We start from the raw sequence: 19,742 nt of genomic DNA on the forward strand, positions 1-19,742 counted from the left end.
TTAACACACCAGTTATTCACTTCCCGGCATCAACCTTCCTGTTTGTTTAGCTGCTGAAGAGCCCCAGGACAGCAGCAGGGCTTTCTCCGTGTACTTTGCTCCTGTTCTGGAAGGAACAGTCCTGGAGTGAGAAGGGTGAGAAGGACATTTCCTTCCCTACACCCAAGGCTGCCAGATTTTTAGAGTGAGCCTGCCATGTCAGGACAAAACCTGCAGGTGGTAGAGGGGCAGTTACCAGCTGGGGGGGGAGGAGCTCTTGTGTTGTACTGAGTGAGGAGTGAGCAGAACATTTGTGATGTTATTGCATAAATTCTGCTTGTTTTGGAAAGGTAGGACATGGCTCCAGCTTGGAGAAATTGATGGGCTGGAGCTCTTTGGAAGAATTGTTCAGGCAGCATTAAAAAAAGACAAATTCTGTATTTCTATGGGATTTACAAAACCTGTAGGGTTATTCTGTAAGCCAAGGGCTGATAAAAATGAGCTGTGGTGTTGGGATTGAACGTGACATGCAGGAGCATTCTTGGATTAGCTGTAACCAGGTTCTCTGTGGAGACATGGTCTCTGCTCATCCTTTAATCCACTCTTCCGCTCCCAGCCCTACAGTCCATCAGCTCTGAGGAAAGCCTGCTTGTTCAATTGTCCAGAGATTTGGGGAGTACCAGGGTTGAGGAAGAGACCAAGACATCCAAATGAAGTGTCAGTCTTGCATAAATTTTAATTATTTCAGAAATAATGGGAAAGTAGTTTCAATGCCATTAAAATTAAACATAACCTTGGCAAATCTAAAATTCCATTTCCCCAGTTGAACAGTTAATTCTTCAGGCAGTTTATTCAGCTATGAAAATTTATAGCCTCCTCTCCTCTTTTTTTTTTTTTTTTTTTTTTTTTTTTTTCTTTTTTCCTTGAGATCTTGACTTGCTTGGTAAATGAGCTGCAGGTGTTCAGGTACCAAGGGGGCTGTGGACTCCCTGTCCCTGGAAAGGTTGAATGGGGCTTGAAGCAACCTGGTCTACTGGGAGGTGTCCCTGCCCAATGCAGGGAGTGGGACTGGGCGAGCTTTAAGGTCCCTCCCAAGCAAAACCATTTCGTGATCCTGGAGTTCTTGGTGTTTACAGTTATCTTTCCAAACACAGCCCAACCTCTGTTGCTCTGAGATTCTTTACTCTTCCTGCCCTCATCCAGCACAGGTTTTTTTCAGGAGCTCTGGAGCAGTGGCAGTCTCTCCTGGGTCCAGTGGGTTTTTATTAGCTCAGTTCATCCTTAGCCCCTTGCATTTTGGTATTAATCTGTGAAAAATCTCTGCAGCCGTTACTTTTTGCTGCTCCACAGGAGTCCATTATGTAACTGCCGATGGTGGTGTGTCCTGATCAGCCATTCAGGGAGCCTCAGAGAATTTCAGATCACTCTGCAGCCAAGAAATGTGTTTTAATTCCCTTCTTTTGTATAAATTCTGATCACTCAAATGGCTGGGTTTCATTGTTTAGCCACAGGATGCTTGCTCAAAAAAACCTACACATGGCACAGGAAGCTTGTCTGGGATTCAGAGGAACTTTAAACATCCATGTTCTGTGGAGCTCACGCTGCTCTGTTTTCCTTTCTTGTCTTCCTGGGGACCTGCCTCAGGCTCAAAACTCAAGATTTGTTGGTTTGTTTTTTTTTTTTTTTTCCTTGACAAGGGCATCTGGTAATAGATGGAAGCAGGAAGTTGCTTCCTTTTTTATGTAGAAGTGAACAGTGCTTGAAATTGAAAACAATCCCAAACATGAGCACTAAAATTTTTTTAGATTTTTTTTTCCTCTCCTCAGGTGTTAAAAATTTTTATATACATTTTCTATCATATAAAACATGCTCAGTAATGTTATTTTAATGCCATTTTGATGTGGTAACTAAGAGATAAACCATATTGCCTTGAACAAGATCTGAAATTCAAAGGAAAAACCTTTCAAAGTTTTCTGTCTTAAACGTTTGAGGCCTCCTCTTGATGAGGAAGGAAGCTTCCCATAGGAGGTTTGTATTGAAGATGGAAAAAAAGATCCTTAAGTGCTTTTTCTTTAATGTTAGGCTGTTTTTTTATATAATTTCTCTTTATTCCAGTTGAAATGCCTATGGTCAATGATTATATGGAGAGTGCTGCAATGAGTACAGTTGGCTTTGTGATGCAGCATTTGTAGCTGATTTTGAGTAAAAACTTCCACCTCCTCAGGGTAAACCTCCCCCAGAGAGCTCGTGAAGAGTGGCGATGTTTTATTAATTCCGCTGGTGGGCTTGTAATTGACACAGTCTGGCAAGAGGGAACAGCTGCTTAGCCCTGAGGTTGCTGTGTCCCAGCATCAGGTGTGTCTCGGAGCCCCCAAGATGTGCAGCAGCCCTGGGGGTAGCACAGGCTCCTTCCATACCTGGATTTCCAGCCAGTGCAGCCACCTGAGGGACTGGGATTTCCCTAGTCCCAGAGCTCAGTGCATATTCAAAACCTGTAGCAAAAGAGGGAAGGATGTAGCTATTGCCAGGTGAGGCACCTCATCTATGCCTTTGCATAGGTTTGGTTTTCCACCTATGCAAACGTTCAGTTGTAGAAGGGGAGAGATCCTGGTTCTGTTCCCAAGGCAGGGATCCTCCTAGATTTGATGCCAGTATGTCTCTGGGTCAGCTTGAGGCTTTGAGCCACGCCTTGGAGCACAGACCATCCAGGAATCCCCTGAGGCAGAGCTGCCTTGTCCCATCAGCACTGCAGGCCTTGTTTGAAGCAGTCTTCTTTTAGTGGTACTTCTGCTATGACCAGGGGATGTTCAGTCCTTGTGGATCCCTTCCAGCACAGAATATTTTGAGATTCTGGCTAACAAATAGCACCAAGGTCGGCAGCATTGCAAAGTTCTGGAATCCCTCCTGTGAATTTACAAAGGCTGCTCAGCTTAGTAAGCTGGGTTCAGTAATGCCAAGTGCTGGGACCTGCATTTGAGTCGCAGCAGCCCCGTGGGAGGTTCCAGGTGGGAGCAAAATGACTGGAAAGCTGGACAGAACCTGGAGGTGCTGGTCAGCAGCAGCTGGACATGAGCCCAAGTGGGCAAGAGGCCAATGGCACCTGTCCCAGGACTGGGGTGGCAGCAGGACCAGGGCAGCGACTGTCCCCTGAGCTGGTGTTGCTGAGGGACCTCAAGTGCTGTGTCCAGTCCTGGGCACTGCATGATAAGAAGGAACTGAGGGGCTGGAGAGTGCCCAGAGAAGGGAACGAAGCTGGGAAGGGGCTGGAGCCCCAGGAGAGGCTGAGGGAGCTGGGAAGGGGCTCAGCCTGGAGTAAAGGAGGCTCAGGGGGGCCCTTCTGGCTCTGCACAACTCCTGACAGGAGGGGACAGCCGGGGGGGTCGGGCTGTGCTGCCAGGGAACAGGGACAGGAGGAGAGGGAACGGCCTCAGGCTGGGCCAGGGGAGGTCAGGGTGGACAGCAGCAGGAATTTCCCCATGGAAAGGGTGGTCAGGCCTTGGAAGATATGACCCAGAGAGGTTTGGAGTGTCTCTCCCTGGAGGTGTCCAAGGAAGGCCTGGATGTGGCACTCAGTCTCTGGGCTGGGGACAAGGTGGGCATTGGGCATGGGTTGGACCCAGTGATCCTGGAGGTGTTTTCTAACCTCAGTGATCTTGTAATAAATATAGTCAATGTACACTAAGTTTTTATTAAGCAGTATTTTTCCTTAAAGGACTAACCCAACATCTTCCAGGCTGTTCTACAGGACACTTAACAGATGCAATTTTTTGTTAATTTTTCAGGATTATGTTGATAAAGAAAAGGCCATTGCCAAAGCTTTGGAAGACCTCAGAGCAAACTTCTACTGTGAACTCTGTGACAAGCAGTATCAGAAGCACCAGGAGTTTGACAACCACATAAACTCTTACGACCATGCTCACAAGCAGGTAACCAGTTGTAGACAGCACAGTTCATCTGTTGGATGTTCATCGTGGTGGTCTTGTTTGTGGTTAATACTTGGAGTTTCCCTGGTGTATCTGTTTTCCTTACTGGTCCAGGAATAGGTGTTTTGTGTCGCTGGATAAGATTTTTATGCCCATCGTTCATTTAAAAACACAAAACAACAGGAGAGCCCCAAGCCCCACTCCATGGTTGGCATCAAGGAACCCCACTTCTGAAAGACCCACGGGCAGGGATGTGCTGGTCTAAAACTGAGGAGAGTACACGTGGAGGTGGATGGCTCCCAGCTTGCTTTTAGCATTAGTACAGCTTTGGGGAGTGATGATTCCCCACATGTGAGCATTTTACTACCTGAGTCTGTGTTCAGTGGAGTTACTGAAAACAGACTAGGAAATAATGGGCTGTGTCAAAGGAATCCTCAGAGAGAAGCACTTCCCAAATTCTGTAATTCTCAAGAGAAGGTGGGTTCAGAGTCTCTGTGGAACTGGCTTTTTCCCAAGGTAGGGATGTACTGTAGTGTCTGCAGGGTGCTTCATACTGCACAGTAAGTAATGGGAGTTCTTGTGTTAGCCTAATCTCTTTGACCGTTTAAGCTGCTAAATGAGATGTAACTGCACAGCAGATAGCAGTGTTGGGCTCCTCCAGGGCTGGAAGGGCTCAGAGGAAGGGTTTGATGTTCCTAGTCATAAATTCTAACAACACAATCATCAAAATGCTGGTAACTTGAGGAGGATGTGCTGTAGAGCTTGCAAAATAGCAGTGAAAACAGCTTGAAAACAAGAATGTGGCTTTAGAGTATGATTTTTGTTTGTGTGTATTAAGTGTAGAATATGACAGAGAATCTGCTTTGAGCTAAGGGAGTCTTGTCAGGAATTCTCATGGCAGGGCAGTTGGGCTCTGTGAAGAGGAGTGGTTTGGTAGAATCAAGAGCAGAAATTCATTTATTTCCTTGGTTATTGGCAAAGGGGTGTTTTGGCCAAGCTCAGTCATGACATCTGAGAGCAGAGAACTTCCTTGGAAGGCCTCCATCAATTTGGCTGAAACCTGAGTGTAGTGACCTGCATTTATCTGGGAGGTGGCAGGACCTGTTTGTGTCACATTCTTGGTGTGCTGATGCCATGGGATTCCGTGAACTGCTCCAGCCCTCGGTGACTGATGGGGCACTGATGCGAGCCTGGCCAGGCTCAGAGCTCTTCCAGCAGCTGGAGATGCTGTGGAGGAGGAAACTAACCTGTGGAAAGCAATAAAAGGAGTCATCAGCAGGAGTGGCTTGAGAGAAAAATGTCTTGTGTGCACACAGGGTGGGGTCATCTCATCAGGAGAAAGAATTTGGAGGTTGTTTGGTACTGCTGATTATTTTGAGAGGAATTTGGAAATATTCTTGGATAATTCTGTTCATTGCACTCACTTCAGGCAGGTTTTGGAGAAAATGAGCCTCCAAACTCTGGCTGCATCACCCAGCATTAATTTCTAGTTACAGAGGGATTTAAACAAAGAAGCAATCATGCTTTGCTTAGGGAAAAAATTGCTTGTCCAGCTTTGTCGGGCTGAAATGTGTGTGACCCTGCTGGGTCAGCGTTCAGGGAGTGAACTTGAAACCCCCGAGACAGAATGACAGTGAATTTGCATAAGGAACATTATCTCTCTGCTGTGCTCCCTCCTGTTCCAGGGAGGCTCATACCCAGCAGTCCAGTCTAAATTTTAAAAGAGTTTTTTAAAAAAGCTGTGCTTTTGATCTGTTGCACCTTGATGTTTTATAGTTTGTCTCTTTGGACAAGAGGGTGAAGTTGCAGAAAGGTGAGCCTAAAGTTTTTGAGGAAAAACATGAAGTTTTCCCAAAGTAGGCCATCAGTTGGCTTTCTTGGAAAGAAAGGCCATTACAGTATCTTAGTTATAGCAACCCAGCTTGGTATACATCATCTGCAAGATTTTGTTGTCTCAGTGGGTAATTTTTGAGGCAACAGAGCTTGTTTTTGCTTTTTTCTTGGCTCAGTTTCCACAGCATTTTTGCTTTTAAGTATTTTTAGTTCCACGTCCCGCTGACGTTGAAGTGTTTGGTTATCCCTCTGTGGCTCTGTGAGCATTAGGCTGTCCCTGTAAATAGATGTTCCATCCTCAGATCCCTTTCCACTCCCGAGTTATAAAGACGCTGTCTTGTATTCCAGGAAGGAACTCGGGATTATTGCCCAACAGGGATGATAGGTAAGTGTATTGATCCCAACCGGATGAATTTTGGACCCACCAAAATTGTGTCACCACCAAACAATTAAAGGGGAGGTTTATTCTCTTTACTTCCTGCCTGTCCTGGTTTCATAGACCATTTGGCTACATCTGAATCAACCTCAACACCAAGTTTCTCCAAAAGGCAGCATTTCCTTACCTGGGAAAAGATCCTTGCATTTATTCTCCCAAACCACTGGCATGTTTTAGCCACTGTGTTGGAAGTGTGCAGTGTTGTTCTGGAGCTGGTTTTAATTAGGTTGATAGTTGATGAGAAGTGCAGCTGTTTTAAAGACCAGTCAGCACATAGCCTGTCCCTCTCAGGGGACTGCAAGCAGCTGGAGTGGGTGCAGGTGGCCCTGCAGGAGGGACAATAAGCTCAGTTCTCTCACACACCCTGCAGTGAGCAGCTGGAAAGGCTGCATCTCATAACTTCTTGTACTGCTGCTGATGTCTTCAGTGGTGGGTTTTTTTAGCTGTAGGATTTTGATCTTGAAGGCCTGGTAGGTTATGAAGAGCCCCGCTCCTCATGATGCCCAGTCCTGACAGTCAACAGAGCAATAATTAATAATAATTAACAGACAGAAGGTGGCAAATGTAGAAAGAAAACTTCTGCAGCTAAGAAGGATCTTGGGTGGTGAAGATGGACCATGCATGGGTGGACCATGGGTGGAAGTGTTCAGGGCCAGGTTGGACAGGACTTGGATCAACCTGGGATAGTTCAGGGTGTCCCTGCCCATGGCAGGGGGTGAAACAAGGTCATCTTTAGGATCTTTTCTAAGCCAAACAGGTCTGTGATTCTGTGATTTTTTTTTTTTTTGCTGCTTTCCTGCAGATCCACAATGTCCTGATCCTTGGGAGCTCCCACAGTCCTAGAACACTCTGGTCTCAGTGGGAATGTGTCATTAAGGCATTACACCTGTGAGGGCTCCTTATTTGGTTTGGGGTTTTGACATTAAGATGAAGACCTCGTGTTAGATTTGTGTGAAGATGACTGTGAGCCCCTTGTCTAGGTTGTGCCCAGTCTCTGTGTTCCTATCAAATAAAGCTGGATGTGCAGAGCCCAGCACCTGAAGCAGCCTGCAAGAGTTATGGTTGGAATTACCTTGTGTGTCAGTTAGATAGCATTTACAGTCAGCTTTTACTATGGGGGATTTTTAACAATCCAAGAACTTGGAGAATCTCCCACCATCACCTCATTCTGCTCATGTGCCTGCTGAGGCTTAGCTGTTTACTGAGTCACTGACCCAACAGAATCAAAACATTCCCCTTCTGCATTGCCTGTGAAAAACAAACGTGTTCCTGAGTGAACCTGTGCCAGGTTCCCTGGGAGAACACAAACCAGCATTGAAATGCAGATTTTATGTAGCTGTTTTTTTCCCCTAAGTATGTGGTGTTTTGGAGGTGTAGGTCATTAATTCTGCCTGGATTCTCTTTGTAAAAGGGCGAAGGGAGTGTATTCCATAAAGAAGTTCTTTGGGAAAGAGGGTGGAACTCAGAACTGAAAGTATAGATGTGCAGTTCTCTTTGTGCCCTAATTAGCTGCATCTTTGCTTCTCATGCTGAGGGGGAGGGATCTGTTCAAGCACAGTAAAATTACCAAGACAGTCACTGCTGGGGTTGAGGAATACTCTGAATGCAACCGCTGGACTTTGTGTTTTGGGGAGACTTGAGATTTCCAAAACCTTGGGCCTCCAAGCACGGCTTGAATGGAGAAGACTGAGGAGGGAATCTCTGAGGTACTTGTGTTACACGGGAGGTTCTTCTGTTCCAGAAATGCTTTGCCCTCAGAAGACCCAGCAGTTAACAATGAAGGGGCTCCAAGAGAACTGGAGAGGGACTTCGGACAAGGGCATGGAGTGATAAAACAAAAGGGAATGGATTTAACTGAAAAGGGAGTAGGTTTGGGTTAGAGATGATGAGGAAATTCTCCCCAGTGAGTGTGGGCAGGCCCTGGCACAGGGTGCTCAGAGCAGCTGTGGCTGCCTCTGGATCCCTGGAAGTGTCCAAGGCCAGGTTGGACACTGGGGCTTGGAGCAGCCTGGAATACTGGGAGGTGTCCCTACCCATGCCAGGGGGTGGCACTGGGTGAGCTTTAAGGTCCCTTCCAACCCAACCCATTCTATATTTTTCTTAACCCAGCTGAGAAAAATCTTGATTCCTTCCAGGGAGGAAATTAAGATGAAATAAAACAGCATTTGCAGGCCATTTCTCCTCTGTTCTTTTCACTTCATTTATAAGCATGCAAAGAATGTTGATGACCAAAGATAAACCAGGCTTGTGTTCTCGCTTCAGTAAAATGATCAAGGTTGCCATCCTTTGAGCTTGTGTTTCATGGTATCGTTCTCTCCCAAAAGCTTTTGGGGCAAAGAGTCAAGCAGACATCAAAAGTTCAGAAAGCAAGAAATCTGCTGGCACAGAATGAAAAGCACATTATTATTATTTTATTTTATGTGGATTGGCAGAGAGACATGAGAACAATGGCAAGGGAGGAGGGGGCCCTGATGTCATGGGTGCTGCCTCCTGCCTTGAGCCCCAGAGGTGGATCTGCTTTGACCCATCTCAATATGAGGCTTGGCATGAAAGTCTCACATCTTCAGGTCTGGTGACAGTGTGACAATGCTTTTGTCTTGTGAGAATAACAGGGGCTCTTTCTGCTCTGCACTTTTAGGCAGAGAAAGTCTCTCAGTGGGCCTCAGTTCAATGATGCTGTGTGGCTTTGTCAGCTTAAACAGAGAAAATCTATCTACTGCTGGTCCTGAGCCTGTAAAGCTGTGCACCCCAGCTGGGTACTGGGGAAGGCTTACCTGGTACCATCTCATTAGCAAAATCTGGGCTGTGCTGAGTTTTTTCATGGCCCTGAGGCTGCCAGAGTTCCACGAGTGCTTGGACAGTGCTCCCAGGGGTGGGGTGCACGGGGTGGGATTGTTGGGGTGTCTGCAGGGCCAGGGGTGGGACTGGATGATCCTTGGGATCATTCCTTCTTAGGACGTTCTGTGATGAACTAGTGATTTTCCTGTTGCAACAGTTCCTGACTCCTGCTTGCTCCCCTGGATTTCCCTCCTTTGCTGTGCCTGGGATGGGCTCTCAGGAGCCTTTCAGCAGTGCCTTGGTGCAGCTGGTTTAAGCTGATTTGTGAGAATTGGAAGGTGCTGGCAGTGTTTGCCAGTTTGGCCCTGCCTGAGCCATGCAGGGATTGGGAGATAATCCAGCACTGTGGCCTCTCTGTGCTGCAGTCCAGAGGCAGCTGCAGATTTGATACCAAACTCGCTCTTTAGGAACTCAATTTGCACTCCTGTGGAAATGCAGAGACGAGTTTGGAATTTTGTTAGAAACAAGGCTGGAAACTTAAAATACAATTCTTTGTTCCAAAGCTGAGGGGGGTGGCAACTACTAATAGACCCCAGGAAGGCTGGAGGTAGTGAACTACTGCCTACAGCATGTGGAAATCTGGAGAAATTTTATGTAAGTGCTGGTGATTTGTGTCACTGCTGGTCACTGCAGTGTAGTCCTTCTGACAGCTGAAGTAATAAACCAGCAGAATATTCCTTGGCTTTATGGTCCCCATGATCCTGCAGTTTGAAAGGATCTTGCTGCTTCGATAAACTGCTGCTTCCTCAGAAAACACACTGCCCAGGGAGAAAAAAAATGCCCCTTAATTTTGAAATCTTGTAATAGCATGAAGCATGTGTTTGATTTAATGCAGGTTTGGTGGCTCTAATCCTGTTGAAAAAATCATTGTCTTGCTCAGCACAATGGGAATACTTTAAAAGGGAGGATTCACCCCAAAAGTAGGACTCCTTGCGGAGGGGAGAAGTTCCCTGAGGATGGTTGAGTGGCTGTGTTAAGGCTTTATTAGAATTTCTCCATGATGCTGGGGAAGGGGCAGTTCCATGCACCTCCATCCTCACTCACACCCACACATATAGTGTGGTCCCAAAAGTCATTTAGAGGTTTTTGGGGGATTAGAATTAACACTCTTCTCAGGATTAGATGGAAATTTCTTTAGTGTAAGCTGAGCTTAAATACCTGTTTAGTTCAAATGATTTCCTGGCCAGGCTGAGACCTGGAAATGTGTGAGCAGCATTTCAGTGCTCCACATGCTCCCTTCAGCCAATGAAATTCTCTTTGGATTGCTCCTTCCCAGTCAGGACTGGGGAGCAGGGTGGGCATGGCTGTAGTGAACTGGTTATCCACTCTGAGGGGATGAATCACTGGATTCAGTGACATATTTGAAACAGTGAGGGGAGAGTTACAGATTATTTTGTATAGTTCTGGGTATTTTTCATTCCTGCAGCAGGTTGTTCTTACAGATGAGCAATATGGGCTCCTTTTTCCCCCCTTTTCCCTCCCCCAGGATGCATTTAGGGAAGGTAATGCAGTCCAGCCAGGACTCTTGCACCTGGGGGTCATTTCTGATAGGTCTGTTGGTTAAGGTCAGTCTAAGAAGCTGAGCTATGTTCTGTTCAGTATTTTGCATTTCCAAGGAGCTGGCATGGTGCATTTGTGAGCTTTTCTATCCTGTACTTCCCCAGCAAGACTCTTTTTCCTCCTGACTCCTGTGTGACAAAAAGAAACTCAGCCTTGAGATCTCTTGGTCCTTTGAAAACCAGACCAACTCTTCCCCAATTTTGGAAGTACCAAATTCTCAGCAGTCTTGACATGAGAGCCAGTGGTTTGTCAGCCTAAGAGGCCCAGGTTTGGGTGCACATAGGAGTTGCTGTGGTGCATATTCTGGATTACAGTGCTTTGGGGTAGTTAATTTGCTTCACACCTCTAAATTTGAAGTGTTGAGAGTGGGAGGTTTGAGGGAGCAGAGACACAGAAAGGTCAGCATTTAATAATGGGCATTTAATTCTGTCTGCATTCAAATTGCCATGTAATGGAGGCAGGAGAGCCTGGGGGCAGCTGCATGTTCCAAACAGCTCTGAGCTCAGTTTGTGTCCTGGGGGATGGTCAGGACCATGCCTGGGGGCACAGCAGGCTCTGAGTGCACCATTGCACCTTCCTCTTGAGAGGAAAAGGTCACAGTTCATGTCTGGTGTAAATAGCTGGGTCATACTTTTTTCCAAATGGGTGAGTGATCTCGAGACTTGGCATCAGCCCCCATTAAACAGTTTTGTCAGCTGTTGGTGGCTGTAACTTCCCAGGGCATTTCAGACTCACTTTCAAAATCAGCATGAAAAAGCTGATAGCATTCGTCAGTCCATCTATTTTTTTTTTCCCCTTCCTCTTGGAAAAAAATTTACTCCTCAACATTTAACATACACCACGAAACCCTTGAGCCCTTTACTTGTCCTGGTGAAAGTAGCTCTGCTGTTCCAGGTGGGATCATGGCTGTGTCCGTGCGTGTCCATTGTGTCCCCTGCTCCAGACCCCAGCTCGCTCCCGTGGCGTGGCTCCGCTCCTGCTCCGTAGACTAGCTGGCACACTCCCCCACAGCTCTCTAGTAATGCTTGCTTGGTTTTGTTTTTATTTTTTTTTCTCTCTTCCACTCCTGTTATATTTTTACTTTCTTTTTTTCTTTGTGATGTGACGTTTTCAGCTGATGTATTGAAAGCAAACCCTTCTAATTTGGAAGTCCAGATCACAAGAGTGAGTTTCTTTCTACTGGTGTCTGTAGTTGTATCTTTTTTTGTGTGTCCTCCCCTCTGATTTTGGTAATAATCAACCACATTTAGTAAATACAATTAGGTAAGAGAATCCTCTGTCTTGTCCCTTTTTCACAAAGCAATGTTCTCTTTACATTGGGCCAGCTTAATTCTTCTAATTTGAGCTTTGGGTTGGTTTCCAGATCCACTCTTTCTGTGTGTGGCAGTCTGACTCTGCTCCAGGAAAGAGGCAGAGTCAGGCAGCCAGAAGTATTTAGAATTCACAAGTGATTTGTACATCCTGTACAAGAATTGTTCCAAAGTGACTCCTGCTCTGAGTCCCGTTAGTCTCCCAGGCCCTGCATGAAATGCCTGAAAAACATGAAACTTATTTCCAAAAGCTGAGTACAGGATGCATTCTGGAACTGGGCCCTTTGAAAGGGTTTTGAATTGTGCACTAAAAAAGAACAATGAGTCCCTTTAGGATGGTAGAGGTCTGTCTTTGTTGCTTTCTGTTACTTAAACTTCTGTAGAGCACTCTAAAAAAATGTTGTGAATATCTGCATATATTCCAAGAAAAACCAGCAGCCTCTTCTCCTAGTACTCTGAGACAAGGACTTTCCAAAATGTTCTGAAGTCTTGGATGTTTATTTTCTATTAGAATTGGCTACTTAGACTTCCTCAGTATATTAGGATGTTTGAAATTCCTTGGGATTGGGTTTGCTCCCTCATTATAAGATTTCTGGGGAACTTGGTGCTTCTGCCCCCACCAAATATTCAACCCCAAGAGACCCTCTTGCCTTTAGAGCAGTTTATTTCTTGACCCTCTCAGAACTACTGTCAGGAAATCAAGTAGCTGGTTGTGGTGTATGTTGTACTCTGGATTTGCTTATGAAATCATTTGCATGGGATTTTTGGCTCCTTCTCCAATGTAATGGTACATTGCTTTTGTCAAATGTCATTCCTGGGTAGCTCTGGCACCAGCTAATCCCTCCTGTCCTTTGGCCCATGCTTTTGACTCGTGTCATGCACTGTTTGTCAAGTACATCTGCACGCTGCAAGAGCAGCAAAGTAAACAATCCTTCTTTTCCCATTTTCCTTCCAGAATTTGCTTGTTGCTAGAAAATCAGCTTTGTTGTCCATGCTAAAGAAAACCAGTAGTGTGATTGGAAAGGGGTGTACACGGAACTTGAAGTCACAGCTAAAAGTGACCACCAATTGTCTTCTCCTTCAGCTGCTGGGAGGATGGCAGTGTGCTCCGTGGAGTTTGTTGAGCTAAGATGCTATTGCTCCATCCTGGCTCAATAAATGTCCCTGGGGAGGGGCTTGACACCGCTATTTCCAGTGCTACAGCAAAGAGCTGCTCTTGGACAAACCACAAACAGCTTTGATCTGATCCGTCCCTGCTTTCTTTTGCCTCAGAGGTTGAAAGATCTCAAGCAGAGGGAATTTGCTCGCAATGTCTCGTCGAGATCCCGGAAAGATGAGAGGAAGCAGGAGAAAGCCCTGCGGCGCCTGCACGAGCTGGCTGAGCAGAGGAGGCAGCCTGAGTGGTGAGTCTGGGTGGTCCCCAGCACCCCTGGAGCCTGGGGGCTGCACCCCTGGGCTGGGCTGGCACTCCTGTTCTGGGATACTGCACAGGCTTTGAAGGCAAAGCTTCACACTGGTGTTGGGGCTCATGCTGTGGTTTTGGTAGGAGTGAGTTCACTAAACTGATCATGCAGAGCATCCCCAAATTGCTTTAACCAGCAATACATTTTCTTCAGTTATTTAATATTATGAAAAACTTTGAGTGGCTGTATAATTATATTTTAATGCATGTGTCTGGGAGCAGGAGCACTTGAGCTGTGTAAGATTGTCTCCACTGAGGGATGAATCCTCCTGGAGAGGGACAGGGACACCAGTAAGCTGTGTTTTCTCTCTCCCCTGTTGCAGTGCTCCTGGAAGTGGGCCCATGTTCAGGACCACCACGGTGGCTGTGGACGAGGAAGGTGGAGACGACGATGATTCCGCAGCCAACAGCGGCTTCTTCGTCCAGACGAGCTCCGGCCAGGCCACAGAGATGAGCACGGACAGAGGCTTCCTGAACACTGGACAAGGCACTGTGATGCCAGGCCAGACGTCTGCCCAGGGGTCACAGGCCATCAGCTTTGGCATTAAGAGCTCTCTGGGAACTCCTCTACAGAAGATCGGGGTGTCCTTTTCCTTTGCCAAGAAGACCCCAGTGAAGCTGGAGACCATTGCTTCCGTTTTCAAGGACCACGTGGACGAGTCCAGTTCTGCAGATGGGGCAAAAGGTGATGAGAGGGGATCCTCGGAGGCTGGCAGCCTGCAGAAGTCTGGGGAGGGTGAAGGCACCAATAATTCTGATGGCAAGGCGGAGGATGATGACCAGCACGACAAGGACAGTGGGGCTCTGGCCAGCACCTTATCCAAACTGAAGAAGATGAGGCGAGAAGATGGACCAACAGCCGTGGAACCAGAATATTACCACTACATCCCCCCGGCCCACTGTAAAGTAAAGCCCAACTTTCAATTCCTGCTTTTCATGAAGGCTACTGAGCAAACAGAAGCTGAAAATGTGAACAAAAAAAACGCGCACGAAGGGAAAAAGGGGAGTTCCCCCAAACCCAGCAAGGAAAAGGCTGCTGAGAGCACAGGACAGCAGAAGGAGCAGAGTACTACAGAAACTGCAGCTCAGCAGGGCAAAACAGAACGAAAAGACATCCCAGAGAATGAAAATACACAGGAGAGCAAGCACCTTCCAGAGAGCAATCCCCCTGAGCCAGACACTGCTAAAGAAGCTCCTCCTCCTGCCTCAGGCTGCAGAGATGGCTCTGAGGGACCAAAGCACCCCACGGGACCTTTTTTCCCAGTTCTGAGTAAGGATGAGAGCACGACACTGCAGTGGCCTTCAGAGCTGCTCATCTTCACCAAAGCTGAGCCCTCTGTGTCCTACAGCTGCAACCCCCTGTACTTCGACTTCAAGCTCTCCCGTAACAAGGATGCAAAAGGGAAAGGGACAGAGAAATCCAAGGATCCAGGGGGGCTTTGTAAAGACAACACTCAGAGCACAGAACCTGGTGAGGTGAGCAAAGCCAAGGAGGCTGAAAGTGTAGGAAACAGTTCTGCTCAGAAAATGGAAAACAAATCCCAGAGCAAGCAGGAGTCTGGTCTGGGAAGCGTCGGTAAGGGAGAGGGGGAGGACAGCAGTAAGAGTATAACGGGTAAGAGTAAATCTGGAAGGTCCCATAAACACAAAAAGAAAAAGAAGCACAAAAAGTCCAGCAGACACAAACGCAAACACAAGGAGGAAGCTGAGGAGAAGGCCCGGAAAGCTGAGCTGGGGGAAGAGAAACCCAAGAAACGGAAAAGGCACAGGCACAAAAAAGGTAAATCCTCCCTTTCGACAGAGTCAGATCGGGCACTGAAACCTGAACTGTCTGAAGACTGCAGCCATTTCCAGAAGAAAAAGCGATGCTCCCAAGAATCCCAGAGGAAATCCCTGTCTGCTGAGGAGGGAAGCAGCAGTAAAAAAGAAGACGGGGGTAACTCCTGCCAAGAGCACGGCAGCAAAAGACACAAGGCTGAGCTGCAACAGGTGCCTGGTGTGAGGAGGCGCTGCCCGGCTCAGTCCCAGGCCCGGAGCAGCTGCCGGAGCCAGCAGAGCAGCGGCGACGATGACAGTGACGAGGGCTCCCCTGGCAAGCACTGCCGCCAGAAGTCCCCGTCGCAGTACAGCGATGACTACGACTCGGGCAGCGAGCACTCCCGCAGCCGCTCCCGCTCGGGCCGCAGGCACTCCTCACACAGGTCCTACTCCACCAGCTCGGACGCGTCCTCGGAGCACAGCCGCTACAGCCGCCACAGGAGCTACTCGGACGACAGCTACAGCGACTACAGCGACCGCTCCCGCTGCCACTCCAAGCGCTCCCAGGACTCGGAGGATGACTCCGACTACAACAGCTCAAACCACCGCTCAAAGCGGCGCAAATACTCCTCATCGGAAGATGACTACAGCTCAAGCAGGAGCAGGTCCAGGAGTCGGAGCAGGAGCCGAACCCACCCTCGAGGCAGGTCGAGATCGAGGAGCCGGGGCAGGAGCCGCAGCAGCAGCTGCAGCCGCAGTCGGAGCAAGAGGAGGAGCCGTAGCATGACAGGCCGCAGCTGGAAGCGTAGCCGCAGCTACAGCCGGGACCGCAGCCGCAGCACCCGCAGCCACTCGCAGAGGTCCCTGTCACGGAAGGGCTCGCGGGGCCACGAGAGCCCCGAGGAGCGAAGGTCTGGCAGAAGGGACTTCATTAGGTCCAAGATCTATCGCTCCCAGTCTCCTCACTACTTCCGGACAGGCCGAGGTGAAGGATCGCTGCTGAAGAAGGAGGATGGCAAAGGAGAGGATCTAAAAGGATCTAGCTCCCTGTCCCAGAACAGCAGCAGCTCTGGCATGGGGCGGGCCTCGGAAGGGGACTGCAGTCCTGAGGAGAGGAACTCTGTCACCGCAAAGCTGCTCTTGGAAAAGGTGCAGTCCAGGAAGGTTGAGAAGAAGCCCTGCGTCACTGACGAGATGCTGTCAGGGGCAAACAAAGTGGGCATAAAGCTCAAAGATCCTCCCCAGGGGTACTTTGGCCCCAAACTGCCTCCTTCCTTAGGCAACAAACCGGTTCTGCCCTTAATTGGGAAGTTGCCAACTATTCGGAAACCAAACTCCAAAAGATACGAGGAGTCTGGCTTGGAGAGGGGCGAGGAGCAGGAGCTGTCAGATGCTGAGGATGGTTCCCAAGGCATGGAGGAGGGTCAGCTGGCCGGCCAGTCTCTCCTGGAAGATGTGGTGATGGTAGTTCAGGACAAACCTCTGGATGAGCAGAAACGTGACGAAGCTTCTGTGGAGATGCCGTCCCTTCCCCTGGATGCGCCAGCGCTCCCTGAGTGCTTTGGCTCTGGAGATCTGGTCATGCCACACAACTTTCTCTCGGATCCGAGCGATGGTGATGGGCTGGAGCCTATGGACAGGGGCAACCAGCCAGTCCCAGTGGAAACCAGTATGATGCCCTTAGTTCCAGATGTTGAGCACTTTCCTGGCTACGTGCCTCAGAGCGGGGAGCCGAGCATGGAAGGAGATCGGGAAGGGGGAGAAGATTCCTCTCTAGCCCCGCTGGAGAGCCAGCCCATCACCTTCACGCCCGAGGAGATGGAGAAGTACAGCAAGCTGCAGCAGGCCGCCCAGCAGCACATCCAGCAGCAGCTGCTGGCCAAGCAAGTGAAGGCCTTCCCTGCCTCAGCTGCCCTGGCGCCGGCCGCGCCCGCGCTCCAGCCCATCCACATCCAGCAGCCGGCCGCGGCGTCGGCCACGTCCATCACAACGGTGCAGCACGCCATCCTGCAGCACCACGCCGCTGCCGCCGCCGCCGCCATCGGCATCCACCCCCACCCGCACCCACAGCCCCTCGCTCAGGTCCACCACATCCCCCAGCCACACCTGACACCCATTTCTTTGTCCCACCTGACCCACTCAATTATTCCGGGACACCCCGCCACGTTCCTGGCCAGCCACCCCATCCACATAATTCCGGCGTCTGCTATCCACCCGGGCCCCTTCACCTTCCACCCTGTCCCTCACGCTCTCTACCCGACCCTCCTGGCTCCGAGGCCAGCAGCTGCTGCTGCTGCCACGGCCCTGCACCTCCACCCCCTGCTGCACCCCATTTTCTCAGGACAGGACTTGCAGCATCCACCCAGCCACGGCACATGAAGGACAAAATGAAGGAACCTCGGAGGAAGGAGAATATTTGGCGTTTTGGGAAGGGGTTGGAGTCAAGCCAGCGGGCAGGTGAGGCCTGAGCATTTCCTTTCACTCTTGAGCAGCCAAAGAAGCCGGGGGCTCGAGGACTGGCAGTTGGCTGTATCCCAGGGATGTCTCGCTCCGATCCTCCGTGCACGCAGCCGTGCCGCTCCAGAAGAACCATTTCACCTTTAGAACAGCGAGACACTTGGAAAGGCTTTTTTTCCCCCTGGATTCTTACACTTGGTCATCTTCCTTCTGCCACCTTGTATATGATAAATGAGGTTTCATACACACGAGTAGGATCTCTAAAAATCCTTTTAATGAGGTCATCTAATTAAAATAGCATGATTGAATCCGGCTTGTAATTGGCAATGGAACATTGGAGCTGTCAGCTGCAGAGGGGCTGGAGGCCTCACTTTTCAAGCATTGCAGGAGGTTCCTTGGCCCCTGTCTCTGCAGACGTGGGTTTTTCTTGGTGTGAGCAGCAAAAATGGAAGTAAGGTCTTAGTGTAAAGAGGAGGAGGAGCTCTGTGTGTGTGCCCAGAACTCCTGTCCTCCTCCATCCCGCATCCATGTTCTCCTGCGCCAGGACCATGCCTGGATATCCCAGACTGGAGAGAGCTTCTTGGGTGAGGGGTTGGGATTCCAGTCTGGGCTTTGACCACTCTTCTCCTGAAAGGGGGGAAAAAATCACTCTGAATTCCATCTTCTGTGGGGTTGGGAAAGAGGCACTGGGATGGGAGAGAGAAGGAAGGAAAATCCTGTTAGGAATTGAAGCAATACAGAGGATGGAGGAGCGCGACCTGGATGTAAAACGTGTTCTTTCCTCTGTAACACTGATGGTTTTCTTATTAATTTATAGGATTTTTTTTTAATGTAAAGAATTGCACTGAACTCTGTAAACAAAGATGCTGCTTTTTGTAGCTCCTATCAAAGGTTACATTTGTAGTATATCGCAATAATATTTTTTACAGCCAGTTCTTAGTGGTACTTGTTCTGGTGGCTTCTGTGTAAATATGTTTGCTGTAGGTGACCCAAGACACTTGTAAAGGTTCAATTTATAGTTTCAGCTAGATGCAGAACAGCTAAGCATGTATATTTTATCAAGCTCATGTATTTTTGAAGTTTTTATGTAGTATAAAATGTAAAAACAAACAAAAAATCTTCATTTAGAATTTTGCAGAAGAAAAAAAAATCAACAGGTGAGACTTGGGCAAGGTGAGGGGTGTGGGGGTAGCAGTGACTCTGGCAGGTAGTGCTGCGTTCCTTCCTGCCATAGGAATGGGCACTGGAGCAGCCTGGGGAGCAGCAGGAATTCAGGGTGCTCCCAGAGACTAGAGAGCCCTTTTTTTTCCTTTCCTTTTTTCCCCTCTTTGGAAGCAGTGATGTGCAGACTCTGCTGGTGCAGGAGGAGCCTTGGGACTGTTCCATCCCACACAGAGGGTTACCCCAACTTAGTCCAAACTGGGATTTCCCAGTTCTCCCAGCATCACCCAGCTCAGGTGACACTGCCTGTGGGAGCTTCCCCACCCCAGCGCAGGGCATGAGCTGCTGCTGTCCCCACTCACAGGGCACTGCAGGTGTCACAGCCCTTGGGCCACCACTGCTGGAGGGAGGGATTTCAGAGCAGTGTGGGGATGTGTGACATCCCTGTCCCTTTCCTGTCCCATTCCTTGTCCTCTTCCCTGTCCCCTCCTGGAGTGCAGCACGAGGCCAGGCAGAGTCAAAGGATCAAAACCTCCTGAGCTCCCTCATGGTGTAAACGAGAAATTGGAGCAGGTCAGAGTGACAGCAGTCACAAAAAAGGGACTCAATTTCCTGTAAATACTGCACAATTCAGTGTTACTGTCAGAGCTGAGCTTCTTAGGGCCCATCCGTGCCCTGGCCCCATCACACTGTGGGCAGGGATTGTTTTTGGACTTCAGGATAGCGCTAAAATAATTAACCTGTCATTACTTAACAAGCATAAACAGACTGTATTTAACGTTGTCACATAAGATATATATATAAATATATATATATGCTGTAAAATGAGGGAAAAAAACCTTTCTAATAAACCAATGATTTGTGGAAAAGAAACGTGATGCTGTGTGGCGGTGGGGAGCTACTGTGTAGAGCACCAGTTTCTCTTTTCCTAACCAAAGCCCTGGTTTGATTAAAGGAAAAAAATCCACCCCCTTCATGCCAGCAGGCTCGGGGTCCAGGGTGCTACCTGCCCTTCCCTGGCGGTG

The 19,742-nt window shown here is 48.7% G+C and overlaps 1 protein-coding gene across 4 annotated transcripts in view; it reads left to right on the top strand.

Annotated features, from left to right (window-relative positions):
- GPATCH8 (G-patch domain containing 8) overlaps window positions 1-19,590 on the top strand; it is a 56,424-nt gene extending 36,834 nt beyond the window's left edge. For all 4 annotated transcript variants that reach the window (XM_053965083.1, XM_053965085.1, XM_053965084.1 and 1 more), the window contains 3 exons: window positions 3,762-3,905; window positions 13,152-13,282; window positions 13,665-19,590. In XM_053965083.1, coding sequence (XP_053821058.1) covers window positions 3,762-3,905; window positions 13,152-13,282; window positions 13,665-17,478 — 4,089 coding nt within the window. In that variant the 3' untranslated portion in view covers window positions 17,479-19,590. The remainder of the gene's footprint in view (window positions 1-3,761; window positions 3,906-13,151; window positions 13,283-13,664) is intronic.
- Window positions 19,591-19,742: the final 152 nt, after the last annotated feature.

This window comes from Vidua chalybeata, chromosome 26 (assembly GCF_026979565.1).
Source record: "Vidua chalybeata isolate OUT-0048 chromosome 26, bVidCha1 merged haplotype, whole genome shotgun sequence".
Classification (NCBI taxonomy): Eukaryota; Metazoa; Chordata; class Aves; order Passeriformes; family Viduidae; genus Vidua; species Vidua chalybeata.